General features: G+C 40.2%; 1 protein-coding gene across 2 annotated transcripts in view; it reads right to left on the reverse strand.

Moving 5' to 3' along the window:
- MARK1 (microtubule affinity regulating kinase 1) overlaps nucleotides 1-18353 on the reverse strand; it is a 140726-nt gene that overhangs the window by 64525 nt on the left and 57848 nt on the right. For both annotated transcript variants that reach the window (XM_063443810.1, XM_063443811.1), the window contains exon 3: nucleotides 15891-15944. In XM_063443810.1, the coding sequence (XP_063299880.1) occupies nucleotides 15891-15944 (54 nt within the window). The remainder of the gene's footprint in view (nucleotides 1-15890; nucleotides 15945-18353) is intronic.

The raw sequence follows: 18353 nt of genomic DNA on the forward strand, positions 1-18353 counted from the left end.
TTTATACATAACCACCAATGTAAAACATACAAATGCCAACAAATGCAAAGGCTCTTTTCTCCTGGGGCAGAATTCTAAAAGTGAAGCAGGAACATTCCATTGTTTTCCATAGCATTAATTTTAAATTTAGAAATTTGTCTCTCTCTTTATTCAAACTTTATTTGCACTGTTATACCAAGCTACGGTGTACACACAACTTTTACACTAAACTGCATATGCAGGGTTGTCCATGTTTTCTGCCTACCTAGTGAGTGGTGGCACCTAGTGACAAGAGCCCAATATGACAGGGAAAAATGGACTACAGCTCCACTTTTTGTCGTACTTTGTCATAAATCGGCCATACTTACATGATTATTTACTAAAGAGACAATTCAAAGTGAATTTCAGATTTAAGGCCACGGTAGCCAAATTGAAAGCATAGCTAGACTTGGATAATGTTTCCAGATTGATTATTTTGACCTTAAATTTGAAATTAACTTCGAATTCACACTTTAGTGAATAGTTCTGTTCCTGTAAAGACTGTCTTTTAACTGCATTGGAATTTCAATACAATCAACTCTTCCCCACCAAAAAAACTAAACGGTGAAAGTGACAGTACAAACATAGATAAAATGCATAAGTACATGTACTATAAAAATCTATACATTATCAGTGCATTTCCTAGCAATCTGCACAGCACATTGCACACATGGAATATTATTACTGGTAACGCATAACTGTCGCATTTTTCAATTATATTGCACTTAAAGGAACACTTCAAAACCCTACAGTACTTCAGCTAGGATATCAGCTAGTTAAAGTGGTTGACAGAGTGGACCCTCTTTCTTATTTTATAATGAGGACTATTTCAAGGGAAATCTTCTAGGTCGCAACCTCCTTGATCTCAATCAGACAGCCAGGAAGGAGCTCTTCCTCACACATTCTAGCTCAAAGTGGACACGAGACATCTCATTAAGAAGTATTGGTTTCAATGATTTCCTATGAGACGCATTCGTAGAGCAGCATAACGATTACAGCACCTTTCCTGCCAGTGCTTCTCTTTAAAAATATACATTTGATTAGTTGGGGTATCATTACTAGTGATAAGTCTCTTGGTGGAGCAGAGCTCAGGCAAGGAGGCCCTCTCGCTGCTGGATTAGAGGTAAGTAACTTATTAATTTGCAGGAAGCTCCCATAACTGATAGAGTTTATAACACTTCATTACAAATAAATTTACTCATTTATAATGTTCCACATTTTGGGCTAAGAAAAGAAAAATTACATTTGCACGCAAATAAAAATACATTGAAAAAGTGATATTTTATATATAAAGTGTCGTGTTAAGTACTGTAGCAACTGTGCAAATATATAGATTGCATTTCAATTATCGGCTTACCACTGAAGCAATTTGTCAGGGTTTTTCACAAAAGTAAGAACTCAAAGTTTTTAGGCCAGAGTAGCAAAACTGATAGGATAGACCAGGGGTTTCCAACCCAGTCCTCATGTACCCCTTACCAGTCCAGGATAAAAGGATTACCCTGTTGTGCCTAAAGTGTTTTTTTTTCCCTTCTAAAAATACCTTAGACACAATTGGGTAGTCCCTAAATCCTGAACTGTTAGGGGGTACTTGAGGACTGGGTTGGGAACCACTGGCTTAGGTAAACAGAGATTTTTTTTTTCCAGTTTTGGCTATTTCGACTTTGAATTTGAAATTCGCTTTGGATTCTCAATTTAGAGAATAACCCTGTATATGCTCAGTAAGTTTATGGGTGCACTCTTATTTATAGAGGGGGGGCAAGTTTGAATACTAACATAGGAAATTTACTTTTCATTTACCCTATCAGTAGCCAAGTAGAACAGTTTCAGTTTTCTTGCTTTACGTTATTACATGGTATGTGCCTCTCTGTGACAGGTAGAGGAGCCAGAAAACGATTCAAATCAGTCAATAAAGGTTACTTCGTTCATTGAAAGGCATACTTCCCAAAAATTCTAGGTTAGGTAGAATAGCTCCGGTTTCAGGCTGTAGTCTGACCATCCATAGTTACTTCCCTAATGTCATGCTTCGGAGGACACAATGCAGGCGGCATGAAGGTCGGACTGGGGTTGGGAATATAGTATACATAAAGTTGGTATTGGGGGTGGTTCTGTAGAAGTTCCAATGGCCTTGCTTGCATTGCTGGTGGCACGCATTACTGGTGGCTAAGCCCAGCTGGAACTTTGGAGGCTCAGTCCAAAACAAGAGGCATGTCAGCGTGGTATGACTGCAAGCTAGGCTGACTGGCTGTCGCAATGACCAGTCCTGGTTTGGGTTGCACATGCACTGATGCACATGCACAGAGAGCTGCTAAAATGCTCTGCCCATGCCCTGGGTGCAGTTTGTGCAGCACGAGTATGTTTCCAGAAGTTGGACACACCGTAGTACAAACTCGGGAGAAGACGAAGTCTGCACCTTCTATCTGTAATGTAAATGAAGAAACTTCCCTCCTTGGTGTCCAACTTGTGCATATGCCACATGCAAACTTGGACAGACATCTCTCCCTTTCCCACTACACTTCAAGTGACGTAAGTGGAACTGCAGTCAGGTGCTGAATGACATACCCCATAAGCCTCTGCTGGAAACATGTTTATACGATAAAGGAGTAATAACAAAGCGAATGCTCAGGATGAGCAGTTTTTGAGTAATGGCCTAGGCAGGTGCAGCAATTTGAGAAAGTTTAAATGCAAGTATTTTTTCATACATTAACAGATTATCTAAATGATATATATATATATTTAAAAAAAAAACAAAAAAAACAGTGGTCAATCCCAGCATTCCATGCTTCGTTAAGGAAACCTTAAATAGAAACTTTGTGTTCAGGAACAGTAAAATCACTCCAAGCAGAAAATACATAGAAATCCATCTACTTCAGTCATCCTTGAACTCGAGTCTCTCCGTATATCAAGGCAAAAACAGCAACATCACCCTTTGCATAATGAAAATCAATTTGGTTTTAAAGAAAGACAAAAATAAAGTACTCTTTAGTTGTTTCGACTTCAAGGGTTTATGAATCAACACTGACATGTATGTGTTCAGCTTAGCTATTGGTAAGCTGAGAATTTCTGTAATGAGTTCTACTTCGAGGTAAATTAACAACATTACATCTCATGTGAATACAGTTTAAAGAGTTTAACGTCAAATAGCTTCGGACACACACAGACACATACAATTGAAGGTTGTGAAATAAGACCATGCACGGATTTAAAAAAAACAACAACAAAAAACACTGTAGTCTCTCCCATTTATAAGCTGTCAAAAACAGAGCCATTAAAATGATTCTCGGTCTAATCATGAAGTTCAAGGAAATGTTCCAAGTTCTCTATTGATTTTCTACTTAACACTAAACAATGTGTGACCTCATTAAAGACAACGCTTAGAGAATCTATTCATTGCAAGACACAAAAAAATAGCTCAAAGGTAATATATCCAGCTCAGGTCCCGGAATCTGCCATTGGCAAAACCTTGGACAGGTCACCTTATCTAGGCTGAGGCATGAAAACAAGATTTGAAGGTTAACGCGTCTGTAAAATGTGTTGTGATATAAACACAGCAAATGTTTCTTACAGGGTAACTGTTGTAATGATTGATCAAGATATCATTATGTATTTGATTACAGTACCCATGTAGGCATATTAAGGAGAGCAGCCATTTTTCAGACAGAAGCTCCCATTTATAAAACAACAGCCAGGGGTCTTGTCTTGCAGACTGCAGCTCTGGTCTATATTAAAAGCTAGAAAATAAAAGCCAGTAGGCAAGTACACTTGTGGTGCAAAAGATGGCTTCGATCTATATTACATATCAGACATAAGAAGTGGCCAGACTATAAAATATTTTTGTGATTATGGCACCTACTTCCAGTAACAAGTAAGCATAGCCAACAAATCTACTTTCCATGTTACAGTCCTTATATATCAACCCTGCATGTCAGAAATATGTCCTGATATGGACCCCCTTATAGAAAAACATCTGATGTGATACTTTAATATGGTAGAAAACAGATTGGTTTTGCTACAACATTACACAAACAAAACAATAATGCATTTCCTTATTAGAAAATGTTAAAGGGTCAATTCAGCCTGGAAGTATTCCCATTTTCAATGCATTATAAGATTAGTGGTTCCCAAACTTTTTAGGTTCAAGGCGCCCTTAATATTTCAGTATTTTTCTAAGGCACCCCAAGTCAAAATTTCGAGGTTGTATATCTGAACAGCACTGCGGCATTTACTGGCGCTATAGTGCAATGTACAGTGTTGGTGTTTGAAGGGGTACGTGTATAACTTTATTGTGTTTGTATTTAATGTTTGCGTTTAATTGCAAGGGTGTGTCTGAATGTAATGTTCACTTTTAAATGTACATTTGTGTGAAGTATTTGTGTTTGAATGAAGGGGTGTGTTTGTGGATTTGTTTTTTTAGTTTGAATGCAGGGGTGTGTTTGTATTTAATATTTGTGTTAGATTGCAGGAGTGTGCTTGTGTTTGACTGCTTGGATGTATGCACATACATACTTACAGAGATATGCATGCACATCAACAAACAGATGCATATAAATACACCGACACATACACACATATAGATACAAACCGACACATACACACACGCACCCTGACACACACAAACATTGATACATGCCCACACAATGACACAGATACACACACTGACACACAGATGCACATACACAGATACATATATATATATATATATATATATATATATACACACACACACACACACACACACACACACAGAGATGCACACCCTGACACACACACACTCACAAACACCATACACTCACACATGTGCAAACACTCATACACATACACTCATATACACACATACAAACACTCATACACACACGATTTTTTTAAAATCTCCAGTCACCCTCCTGTTATCTTACCTTATGTGCCAGGAGGGTGGCTTGGAGTCCTGCTGCTGTGGGAGTGAGGGGTCTGGAGCTCTTATTGCTCCTCTGCCTTCACGCTCCTCTGCCTTCACTCTGCGGCTGCCTCCTCTCCCTCCCGCACCGTCTCCCTGCAGGATGCAGGGAGAAAATGACAGGCTGTCACTTCCTCCCAGCCGGCCGACATTACAGGGGCCTGGTCGTGGTCTTAATGGACCATGGCACTCGATCGGGTCCCTGTTGAGCAGTAATGTTTCCCCGGTGCTATAATCATAGCACCGAGGAAATAATCTGCGGCACCCCTGTGTGCACATCAGTTTGGAAACCGTTGATATAGATAATACATGAAAAGGGGGAAAATAGCAATTCAAATGAAAGGGACACTATAGTCACCAAAACAATTTGAGTTCAATGAAGCAGTTGTTTGTGTATAGATCATGTCCCTGCAGTCTCACTGCTCAGTTCTCTGCCATCTAGGCGTTAATTTGGTTCTGTTTATGCAGCCCTAGCTACGCCTTCCCCGGCTGTGAATGACACAGCCTGCATGAAAAAAAATATGTTTTAATTTTTAATACAAAAAGTGCTGAATCTGTCTACTGGATATTGGATGACAAAATCACACCACCCATATACGCAGGGTATCAATAACAAAAGCAGTATATTTGCGTAGTCACAAGGCACATCACACATCGTGACCTGCAATGTCACAATATGTGTGAGCTACCTATTGAAAAAAAGGCAGACTATTCATATAAGAATTTTCTAAATTTCTACACACCATTTGAGCATTCATTGAATATTCAGGATGGCAGAGACCTATAAAAAAAGCCTCTCTCACCTTGAATGTTCAGTTTGTTTGGAGCTCTCCAACCAGTTACACTTGAGGGTGGAGAGGTTTGTTTTGCAACTCGGGCAGTTCTTGATTTATCATTTAGATGCATCAGTTTATTGTGTATTTTCTTGCCCATTTGTATGGCCGAAGAAAGAAGACTGAAAAATAGAGGTCCACCATCAAGACTTCAACAAGTATGTAATCTACATTTTTTTTACTTTCTAAATTCTATCAGTGCAGTATGTCGGGTTATTTAGTTCAGGAAGCTAGGTGTTTGGAGGTACGTGGCCACTTTGGAGAGAATTTTTAACCTTTACAGGTTCAGGAGAATAAGTATTCCCGGCCTAGGGCATGTTTTAAGTGGTTAATCCCTTGTTGGTCATCAGACTAGTCATCTCCTGGTCCGATGTAGGATTATCCCCTTCTAGGGTTAATTTCTAATGAGTCAGGAGACTGGGCATTTCCTGGCTGAATGCATACACTTGGGAGACAGGCCATATATTGCATGTTCTTTCTACCCATTAAAGGGCCAGGAGATTGAATATTAACCCATTACCATCAAGCTGACAGCCTACTAATAAAAAAATAGGAGGTGCCATATCACCTGGTATTAATGGAGTTCAATTAAAACAGCTTTATAATACAAATAAATGCAAGTAATAATAATACTATTTAACTATTTCTAATAAAACATGACAATTGTCTCACTCCAGTTGCATGCTGGGGACTTATGGAGATGTGGTCCACTGAGACAATTGAAGCTTTGGCATTAACCAAGAATGCTCATAACCTTTAACTGCTTAATCTTTAGAATGGTATCCCACAATGCTTAGCTGCAAACTATGGATTTTGGGATGCTCCATTATGCAGACTGTGGATATTACAGACAAATGTACAGTGGAACAGTCACACATACACTTAGATATGTTAGGTTTGCTTTAAAGTTAGAATGGCAGAAACGTGCAGAATTCTAAAGCTCTCCAGGACTCAAAGAGTTAACCATTTAGACAACATACCCACAACATTATACAGCTCAAGACAACCTTGGCTTCTCAGAATGGCTCACAATATGGCCAGCCTGCAGACAGCATGTCCCTGAGTGCACGTTTAGACCAATTCTACACCCCGTTCAATACTTCTCCTTCACTAATGGAATCAAAGACTACGCTAAATAATTCATCAGGATACAAAATGCTTCACTTTATTAGGATAAAGAAAAAGGCCAACACACAGGGCCAGATTGGGGCTGAAAACCAACCCTTTGAAATAAGTCCATACCAGTCATTTTGATTGCCCAAACCTGCAGAGTGATGGAAGCTTTCAGCATTGTGGGAAACTGATCACAGAAGGTCCGGTGTGTATTTCCATTGACCGATTTCAGATTATTCCATTAATCCAATTTCGTAGTCCCATAATTCACTCTTTCCCAGCAATTATATTCCACTAACAAGGGTAATTCAGTAAACTGGTCATTATCAGCATTTTAAAATATTAGATCAAAATAACATTCTTCAATTAAACAAATTTTGTAGTTTGCCTTTTTTTCCTACTTTTTTTTTTTATATTTCTATAAATGGGCGGTGCCTTGCTGAAAGTGTGAGCTGATGTTCTCAGTCTATCACAGGCGTCCAAGAGAAAAACTATGGAGTTGGGTCAGAGGACGAGGCAAAGGGGTGGCCAAACAGCGCATAGTATTTCCAGCCACCATAACAAGTTTAGGATTAAGTTATTATGGTGTGTGCAGTTTCCCGAGAAGCAGTGTCAGATTCAGTTTTATTATATAACTAATTCATGTTTTTTAAAAACAGTCCTAATATCTCCACTTCCCCACGGAAAAATCATCCCCAGCCACAATGTCACACTCTCCTCCTCCATACCCTATTGTCACTTTGTTCCCCATATCCCAGTGCTACTCTCTCTCCTTTTACACCCCGGTGTCACTCTCATCCTAGTATCACTCTTTCCTCACCTGAGCTTCCCAGCCCATTGTCACCATTTCTGAAATTGTAGCAGGATAGTACAGCATTACCATTGGTATGATCCAAAATATTATCCTCACTGGCAACATTGCTTATTGTTCAAACACCATACCACACACTCTAGATCTGTGGACTTTTGGGTCTATTTAACTGGTTGCATCATCCTGGACCAGAATGGGTGATGCCACATATGAAATGGTAACACCAGACTATACACCCTACTGTAACCCGCTACAGAACCTAGTATCCCCATCTCCTTACACCATTATCAACACTCCATCCAGTGTCATTCTCTATTCACCCCAGTGCCACCTTCTCCCACCACCAGTATTAGTGTCTTCTTCCTAGTGTCACCATCTCTCCTTCTTTAACCCAGTGCCAGCCTCGCCCCTAGGTTTTGATATTTCAGTTTTGCCTTGAATGTAGGGAAAAAATCTTCAGGTGATAAGAAGGAAAAAGAATTGGAATGGATGGAAGCAAAGCTCACAGGTAAGTTCATAAAGAAGAAATGAGAACTACCGTAGAGTACAATTAAACATGTTGAATATATAGCTATTTTCCCGTTTTCCTTTGCAAAAAAAATAAAGAAGCTTATTTTATAAAGATCCATCCATGGCCTCAATTTAATTAGTTTGAATCAGAATCAAAAAGGATTCCATTCTGTTACAAAAAATAAATAAAAAAAGAACACTTTTCAAATGATTTATCTACAGAAGTCACCATTAAAGTCTAAGGGATTTTTTTGTAGATATGTTTTTGAAAGGATTTTCTCTAACAAAACAATCTTTTTTGATTCAAACAATATAAATCAAGGCCTATGTAAGAAAACAAGCACAGTGCATGATGCTGGATCATGAAGCTACTTCAAAATACATATATCACAAAGCAGCTGCTATTCTGGTTTACAGGGTCAATGTATTCTCTTTAATTCCCAAACGTAGGCTTCTTCGTCATGAAACATTGATTAGATCGGACTGAAGTCATAGATGAATCATCTTGCTGGTAACTCTCATCAGTCAGACGACTGCGTAAAACAAGCCATGTGCATCATGGAACACACGTGGGCAATTTAAAAACCTACGGATATGAACGTATTTATGGAATTAAGAAATATTTTTTTTTAAGTAGAGAATTTTTGTAATTTGAATATCTTTCTAATATATTTCTTTTTTGCTGTGAAAATAATAACATTCATGCATGTAGTGCCACGACTACCTTTACAAGCCTAGTAATAACAAACAAACAAACAAACAAACAAACAGTATAAAGCTTCAGCATGGCATGTAGAGTAAAAACAAATTTTTATAATATAATAATAATAAGCTAGAGAGTCATGTCTGGGTATATATTAAGGTAGAGGCTTGCTAACGACGAGTAGCTTTTCCAGACACGGTCACAACTGATAAAGTAACATTAGAATTCTAAATCACATGCCAAGTCATTACCCAGAGGAGTATCACTACATCTAAAAGCTCTACCACAGTGTCTCATCCACGCAGCATAAATTACAAGAAATGAAGGGGGCGTGGCTGACCGTGCAACTGATCAGACGCAAGTCTGTGGAGCTCCGCATCAATCTCAAGATAAAGCTGAAAATGTATGTAACCGGAGCCCAGCAAAAGCCTACACACGATCACACCCACACAGAAACATAATGGGGCGCAAGCACCGCAAGTTTTACCCACCAGAGCTCCTACACAACCAGATATACGGCACTCTTTCGAGCGGCCTGTACCGCCTGCACCTCCCAAGATGGCACCTGCCACGAGGCTCGAGGAGGAAGACTCTGAGGAATCACAGAAGGAAGAGCAGCTCCTGGACTCATCCAGGCAGAGCATGCACTCCTCGGAGACCGAGTCAGAGGAAGACTCGTCTCCCCCTACAAAGGGGGGCATTAAAAAAAAAATTACTTCTGGACTTGCGTGCACTCTGGAAGGTTAGAGGAGTGGAGGAGAGGGAACAGGCCCACGCTGCACGCCTGCAAACTCAGGAGACTCACCTGGAGGGCCTGACCCAACAAGTCCAGAAACTGCACAGAACAGTGGCCATGATGGAAGCCCAACATAGGTGCCGGAATATCTGCCTGAGAGGAATACCAGGGGAAACAACAGGGGAGGCACTACTGACCTACTCCAAAAAGCTAATAGCATCAATGAGCCTAAATGTTATTTTTATATGTTCTATTTGTGCAATAAATCAATTGTTATATATTAACTATACACAGCTATTTACTAAGCTATTGAAAGCCACTTCTCAGATATACTGCACGATTATTTGGTATTTGTGCTTCTTGTTTTACATGAGAATATTGCATCGATCAAAAGCCCCAGAAGTATACTGTCTAAATTGTGTTTTTTGCACTTATTGGCGTGTACATGGGCTTATTGTTATCATCTATTTTGCGCTCCACTTATATATTCATTATTTACCTTGATAACATATGTTTTTTTATAACATTTATTGTTTTGTTATGCATTCTTATTGATCTCATTGTTCTTGTGATATATAATGTGATGCAGCTCTTTAAAATGAAAAGGGATAAAAAAAAAATCCACCTATACATTGTACTATCTATAAATTACAGTTTGCTCTTAATTTGTCTTTTTATACAAACAGGTCAAATTAGAACAGATTTGATTATAGTAAAGATCATCTTATTAATATTCATCTCTGAAAAATGACTAATCAATTTTAAGGCAACAAGCAAGCAAAAGCAGAAATAATGTTAAAAAAATAAATTAAAAAAATGTATATATAATACATCACTTCGGGCTCAAATAACGAATATGCGCATTTGTACATATTTTTCGTTAAGGCATTCAATTTTAAGTTACATACATATGCACCATCGGCACAAATTTTTATGGCCTGCAAGTTGTAGCAAAGTAGAGGTTTTCATGTGCCCTTCAGACAAATCAAGAAAGAGAGGGGGGCCGTGGGTGTGTTCAGGGATTAGGGTGAAATTTAAGTCCATGCTATATATAGTACTTTCTGGAATCGGATGTGGGTTTAGTTATCCAAAACCAGACAGGGGGCCTGTAAAACAAATAGAAACATATGCATTTCGGAATAAGAGTTTAAATAAAAGATACCAATGCCAATATCTAGGTAACAAAAATCCAGAGTAAATAATTTTCCACCTACAGGATATGTAAGCTCACATGTAATGACATATTACTTTTTTTTTTTTTTTTAACGTTTTTTTATTAACAAATAAATCGAACTTTTTGACCCTAACCATGACAACTGTAGAGGTTTAAAAAAAAAAAAAAAATTATGTACCGTAACTATTGTGCAGAAATTACATAGTACCACTTTATAGGAAACACAATTTAATCTTTATACTCCGAAAGATAGCAAAAAAAAAAAGAAATAAATATATATATATATATATATTAAAAAAAACTAAAAAACAACAATAGAGATTACAATGAAAGTGTACCTGTCTTGCTACACACAACTTAACACCTATTTGGCATACCCTGTACATCTCCTTCACCAAAGCAGCTAATGGTGGTCAACACATAGAACACATCACTAGTGAGGCAGTCTAGCAATATTATGGCATATACTCTGCTACTGACATTGGTCCTGTAAGAATGAATTCCACCTGATAGTGGTGATTTGTTTCTGCATTTTTCAATGCCAGTTCCATATAATTCTCAGTTTTAATAAGTAAAAAGCATGTGCAATCCAGTCTGGAATGTCCTTTTAACCCCTTAAGGACACATGACATGTGTGACATGTCATGATTCCCTTTTATTCCAGAAGTTTGGTCCTTAAGGGGTTAAAGGAACACTCTAGGCACCCAGACCACTTCAGCTTAATGAAGTGGTCTGGGTGCCAGCTCCAGCTAGGGTTAACCCATTTTTTTTATAAACATAGCAGTTTCAGAGAAACTGCTATGTTTATAAATGGGTTAAGCCTTCCCCCAAATCCTCTAGTGGCTGTCTCACTGACAGCCGCTAGAGGCGCTTGCGTGCTTCTCACTGTGAAAATCACAGTGAGAGCACGCAAGCGTCCATAGGAAAGCATTGTAAATGCTTTCCTATGCGACCGGCTGAATGCGCGCGCAGCTCTTGCCGCGCGTGCGCATTCAGCCGACGGGGCTGAACGGAGGAGGATCGGAAGCAGAGAGCTCCCCGCCCAGTGCTGGAAAAAGGTAAGTTTTACCCCTTTTCCCCTTTCCAGAGCCGGGCGGGAGGGGGACCCTGAGGGTGGGGGCACCCTCAGGGCACTATAGTGCCAGGAAAACGAGTATGTTTTCCAGGCACTATAGTGGTCCTTTAAGAACCATTGAATTATGAAAAGCACATTGTGCTAATAGAATCTGTTACCTAGTGACCACATTTTAAACTGTGGTAACAATGCAGGGAGCAAGCTTTACATGTCAGCTCTCTATCCTTCATATGTTAGATTTGCTGCAGGCTGACGGGTCAAGAGACTACATTAAAACATTTTTTCATCAAAATAAAAAATAAAACAGAGCTGCAAGCATTCATGTTGACAGCCGCTATAAAAGCACCGTTATGAGGGGGCAGGATCTGACTGCCAAGATGGCGGACAAACGTTTTTGTAGTTCCTTCGTACTAGCACTAAACAGACGCCGATTTCTTATACTCACCTCAGGAACAGTCCACTGGCAGCAGTGGGTCAATCTAACATTGATTTAGACCATTGTGTGAGCCTAGGAATGCTCCTGTTTGAGTGATTGAGACCTTCCCCTGCAGACAGAGATAGGGACAATCTCCCAGCTTGAAGAGAGGTGAATATTGCAGCATCCATTCTGAGCCCCGTTCTACACCCCCTCCACCTCCTACCTTCTGGACTGGTGGGGGTTATCCCGGTCCTCACTAAAGAAGCTTTACCTTCCATCTGTAAACCACTCCAATCACCTGTCCACTCTGTGTCATCATGGTGGAAGAATCAAGATGGCCTCTTTTTCAACTTCACTACACCTTGCAGCCCAGGAAACTGAACGGAGGTGAAACTTTTAAAGGACCACTCTAGGCACCCAGACGACTTCAGCTTAATGAAGTGGTCTGGGTGCCAGGTACCTCTAGGATTAACCCTTTTTTTTTTATAAACATAGCAGTTTCAGAGAAACTGCTATGTTTATAATGAGGGTTAATCCAGCCTCCAAATCCTCTAGTGGCTGTCTCACTGACAGCCGCTAGAGGCGCTTGCGTGATTCTCACTGTGAAAATCACAGTGAGAGCACGCAAGCGTCCATAGGAAAGCATTGTAAATGCTTTCCTATGCGACCGGCTGAATGCGAGCGCGGCTCCTGCCGCGCATGCGCATTCAGCCGATGACGTCGCGATCAAGATGGAGAGGAGGAGGAAAGCTCCCCGCCCGGCGCTGGAAAAAGAGGTAAGTTTAACCCCTTCCTCTCTCCAGAGCCCGGCGGGAGGGGGTCCCTGAGGGTGGGGGCACCCTCAGGGTACTCTAGTGCCAGGAAAACGAGTATGTTTTCCTGGCACTAGAGTGGTCCTTTAAGGAGAAATATGAAGCTATCTATGCAAACGTATCCATCATCTGTCAACGGATCCATCATGGCAAACCCTAGCTCATCCTTTCTGTTGATATGCAGGACCTGGGTAGTGTCACAGCTGAGAACTCTGGGCTGGGAACCCAGTTGGAAGGTGCTCCAGACCACTGGCCACTATTTTGGGAAGATCTCTACTAGGGGAACTCTCGCAGGACTTTGACTCAAATGGAAGGGTCAGTGGACTTTTTGTGTTTGTTCCCAAAACAGCCAGGGCTCGAAAAGAAGGTTCTACTGGGCACTACTATGCCAGTCAAAACCGACCAATGTATTCTCCCTTTTCAAAATGGGGTAGATTGTCAGCACAAGTGGGTTTTAAGCAAGCTTCCAAATGTAGTCTAGCTGTTGCATATACTGAATGCTTAGTAACAGTTATCCAACATTATAAGGTTTTCTTGTACTTACCTAATGATTTTCATTATGTCCCTAAAGAGCCTGGTTGTGGCCTGTGATACAATAACAAGCTAAAACTTAATACAAAAGCTTTTATGTAATTATTACATGTATTTTACTACATCTCTCTAGAATCTAGATGTAGATTTCTCCTTTAGAGCTGCCCACAGCCTGTTGACATCAGCAGAAGTGGTAGCTGGAGCCAATCCAATCACAAGCCTGATCCAATCACAATGCTTCCATATAGGATTAGCTGAAACTGTCAAAGAGGCAGATAAGGGGCAGAGCCAGCACAATTCAAACACAGCCCTGGCCAATCAAATGAATCAATGAATCTCTATGAGGAAAGTTCAGTGGGGAGGAGATACTGAATGTTTGGATTCATTTTAGGCAGCCATAACCCAGGAAGGATCTCTAACAGCCATCTGAGGAGTGGCCAGTGAAGTTATCACTAGGCTGTAATGTAAACACTGCATTTTCTCTGAAAAGACAGTGTTTACTGCAAAAAGCCTGAAGGTAATGATTCTACTCACCAGAACAAATTCAATAAGCTGTAGTTGTTCTGGTGACTATAGTGTCCCTTTAAAATTCAGCCTTGCCTTTAAGACAAATGCTATGTTTATTGCTTTAATGTTTTAGCGGTTATTCTATCTTTATACTTGTTTTATACATCTATTTGCCTCAATAAAAACAGTACATTGACAAAAAAAAGGAAAAAAAAAGCAAAGCACAGATATAGCTTAGGCACAGCTAGCATAGCAGCTTTTGTTACAGTTATGTACTGTCCAAAACTGATCACATAAACCAGTAAGGATGTTATCCAATGTGACACAAAACCTCCATTAAGCACAGCTCAGCACAACAGTCTATCACTGTAGTATACTATCTATCACTTGAAGCATTTCCCAGCACTTTTCTATTTACGGTTCTTAGTAATTTTGTTATTTCAGACAAATATGGCTACCAACCCAAATAAGATTACAACATAACTCATTCTAGTATGGGAATCCCCTCACCACAGGAGGCCAGGAGTTACAACACTCCAAGACCACACTCAAGGTCCTCAATAAGTAGGAACCATAAATAAGAGTCCGCAATACCTTCCTTTACAGTCATGGTAACTCCACTATCCAAAGTAGACTTGCTAATGTTTTGACCTCTAAAGGTCATAGTTAAGCCATAGCATACAGAATCTCACATATAATAATTATTATTATTATCATCGCCAAAAGATTCACAAGCGCTTTACAATATGAATCATAAGCCGTTTCAAAGAAATTGTTGTAATATTGTGAAAAAAAACTGAATGGTTTATACGATATAACAGATCCTTCTTAATTTGTATCATAGCTTACAAAGACCTAATTTCAAATTAAAAATAAAACTATTCTTATCACGGTCGTGTGACAACCCAATACACAGTATGTAAACCCACAGAAAAACCAAGCACGTATTACCGAACCATAGAATGGTCGGATTTAACGTAGGTAGAAAAGAGTAGTCAGAGGATTGCCAAAAATTAGAACACCATAGAACAGGAGAACGATAAAAGAAAAGCCAGGTCAGGATACCAGAAATCAGGGGGTCAAAATACAAGCAGAGTCAGGGAACCAGAAAACAGGAATGTCAAAAGCCGGGTCAGTACACAGAAACAACAGTAAATACGCAAGGAGAATCAAAAAACACTAAGCGGAACACAAGGAACCACAATAGGGCAAGGAACAAGGCAAACGGCGCCCCTTTTATAAGGGAGCGTCTTTTGCTTTAAGGCCACGCCCCCAAAACATTCTGGGCCGGTATTGATGACACAGGACTGCGTCAATTACGTCGGCGCACATGCGCCACGTCATAAAAAGGGCCGTGACGTCCGTCGTGGGTCATGCTGAACTTGTTGGAAGAGGAGTCTGCCCTGGATCCTGCACCACGTGGGTGCGATGGGATAAGGTAACAGATCGTGACAATTCTGCCTTTGTCAAGAAATAATAAACAAACACAAAATCACAACAGTTTAGCATGCTTAAATTCTAACTACTTAAAAAAAAAAAAATGAGGCATTATTATCTAGGAAATGTTAATCATTCATGCGAATGCTGTGATATCCCTATCTTTTATTCAACTTGTAAATTGCCCTTTCTTCATTCTGTAACCCAACTCACGTGCCTTAATAAAAGAAAGATTAACAAAAACAAAAACAAAAAACAGACATAAATGGGTCAACGGCTCACCTTCTGTAAACTTGTTGGATTCAGTTGAGTTTTATCAATAATTTTCACTGCCACCTGAAAAATTAAAGAAAGGATGTTGAACTGAATGAAAAAAATACTAAGAAATCATTGTTAACAATTTCACTACCCGAATTAAGTAGAAACATTTTTACTTTCATGTAAATTGCAGTATGAAATTTAGTCCATAAAACCTCACTCGCCATCATTTTTTCTCAAGAAATGATTACCAGTCTGTAGAGTTAAAAAATGTATTTTCCACATGCCAGGGGTTAGTCATTTACAGTCATCAAGTTAGCTGTACATATCTTCACACCCCCTGCTTTCAAACAGTAAAATAATTTTCAATGGGTCATATCATTTCTACAGTCAAGGAAGAGGGAGGAATGAATGGATTCAGAATAACATTAGCAGTCCTGAAAGTGATAAAGATTGATACAGCAGTTTTATTACCTTTATTTTAGAAATATATGATTCACTGTATGTAATGCATGTGGGGATTATACTCAAATGCATAAATTCTTTTTACAATCTGTTGCCATTTCTAGTAAATGGAACGCGTAGTAATCTGGACAGAACAAGGGAATACGTTTCTAGTGCTAGTGATGTGGATAATGCAAGGCAGTTGGAACAACACAAACCAGAGTCTCTCTTGTCCTGGTCAGAGAACAGAGAACAGATGTATACAGATGGAGGGAGCAGCGCCTAGGAAGGTCATCAGGAATATGTAAAATATAAAACCAGAGCAAGCACACACAGTGTAGTATATCAATGGTATATATTCTAAAAATGTTGAGTGTATCTGATATTAAGCCATACCTGTGTCTATTTACATACGACACTATATTGGCTTCTGCTTTGTTTACGTTTAATAAACACTGGACCCACTGGAATATGTTGAGGAAAGGACAGCAGATCTCCCCCAAACCCAGCCCGCTGATACCGATCACATACAACCCTAACCTAGGCGACAGCCTCCCACCGACGGCTTGGCTGATGGATAACCAAGACGGATACATACCCATATACGCAACTCTAAGCAACACGGGAGTGAAACCGCTGCGAGAAATATCGGAGGAGGGGCCACACACGCTGATGCACCAATTCCATTACGTCCAGCTGACTCACTACTACCATAATCTACCACATAGAGCCAAAATACATAGGGACCTCACATGGTTCGAGAACCTATGCACACAGACACCTGAGACGTAAGGGAGGGTCTCCACGATATATCAAAGCATACTGACAGGACACCGAACTGAAAACACCTTATACAAAAGGCAGTGGGAGGAATGGTCGGAGGAATCCTTTACAGATACCCAGTGGGAAAAGATCTTAATACTGCAACACAAAAGCTCCACTAGCTCCCACTACCAGGAAGTAAACTACAAGCTTCTCACGCACTGGTATCGCACACCCTCCCTGATTATCCGCTACACACCAACAATCCCGAACATCTGCTGGAGATGCGGAAACGGCCCCGGAACATCTGGTGGGACTGTGATAAAATAAAACCGTACTGGGGGAACATTGAACAAGAAATTGGACACATCCTAGGAGACCCTACAGAGCTGACAATGGGGGCTGCCCTCATACATCACATAGAACGACCCATACCCTCTTACAAAAAGTCAATCCTGAGACACCTGCTAAATGCGGCTAAATCCTTAATCCCATTGCACTGGAGGAAAGAACATATACCCACAATAGAACAATGGAAGAATAAAGTAGAAGACATCAGAAGGGCAGAAGCCAAAATAGCAGGAACAATAGGTAGGGAAGATAAACACACAGAATTGTGGACTCCCTGTATATTGTATATCACTTAAGACATGACACAGAAAGAGTGCACCCAACTGAGAGTGTCGGGAACGAGCATAAGAGGGGACACGGACGCGTCACGGGAGGAGACAGACACCCTCCCTTCCTCCCTCCTCCTCCACCCCCCCTTCACCCTCTCCTCCACCCCCCTCCCTCCCCTCAAGGGGAGAAGATATCCACACACAACATAAAGGTAAAGAAGAAACGGGAGCTATCACACTAGAAGCGGATATGAAACAAGACTAGAGCAGAGAGACACGAACTCCAAAGTGGGGGACACATGACAAACACAAAAACCACGGAGCACACAAAGAAGCAACACACACAAGAAACACACACTGGGCAACCAAAGATAAAGTAGCAAAAAATATATATATATATAAATAAATAAATAATAAATAAATAAATAATATGAACAACCACAGACACGCAAAAAAGCTCTTACTAAACCACACAACAGGTCAAGGGAAAAGGATAAGCAGTAAGAAGACTTGAAACAAACGACAAGATATACAGATGGAGCAGAGACGCCACCATACGATAGGACTACGGGCACACAACAAAACGCGAAATCAGGCCCACTCACACTAATGCTACCATAAACAGACGGACACCAGCAAACGAACACGAAGGAAAACTGAG

The sequence above is a fragment of the Pelobates fuscus genome, chromosome 2, assembly GCF_036172605.1.
Source record: "Pelobates fuscus isolate aPelFus1 chromosome 2, aPelFus1.pri, whole genome shotgun sequence".
Lineage (NCBI taxonomy): Eukaryota > Metazoa > Chordata > Amphibia > Anura > Pelobatidae > Pelobates > Pelobates fuscus.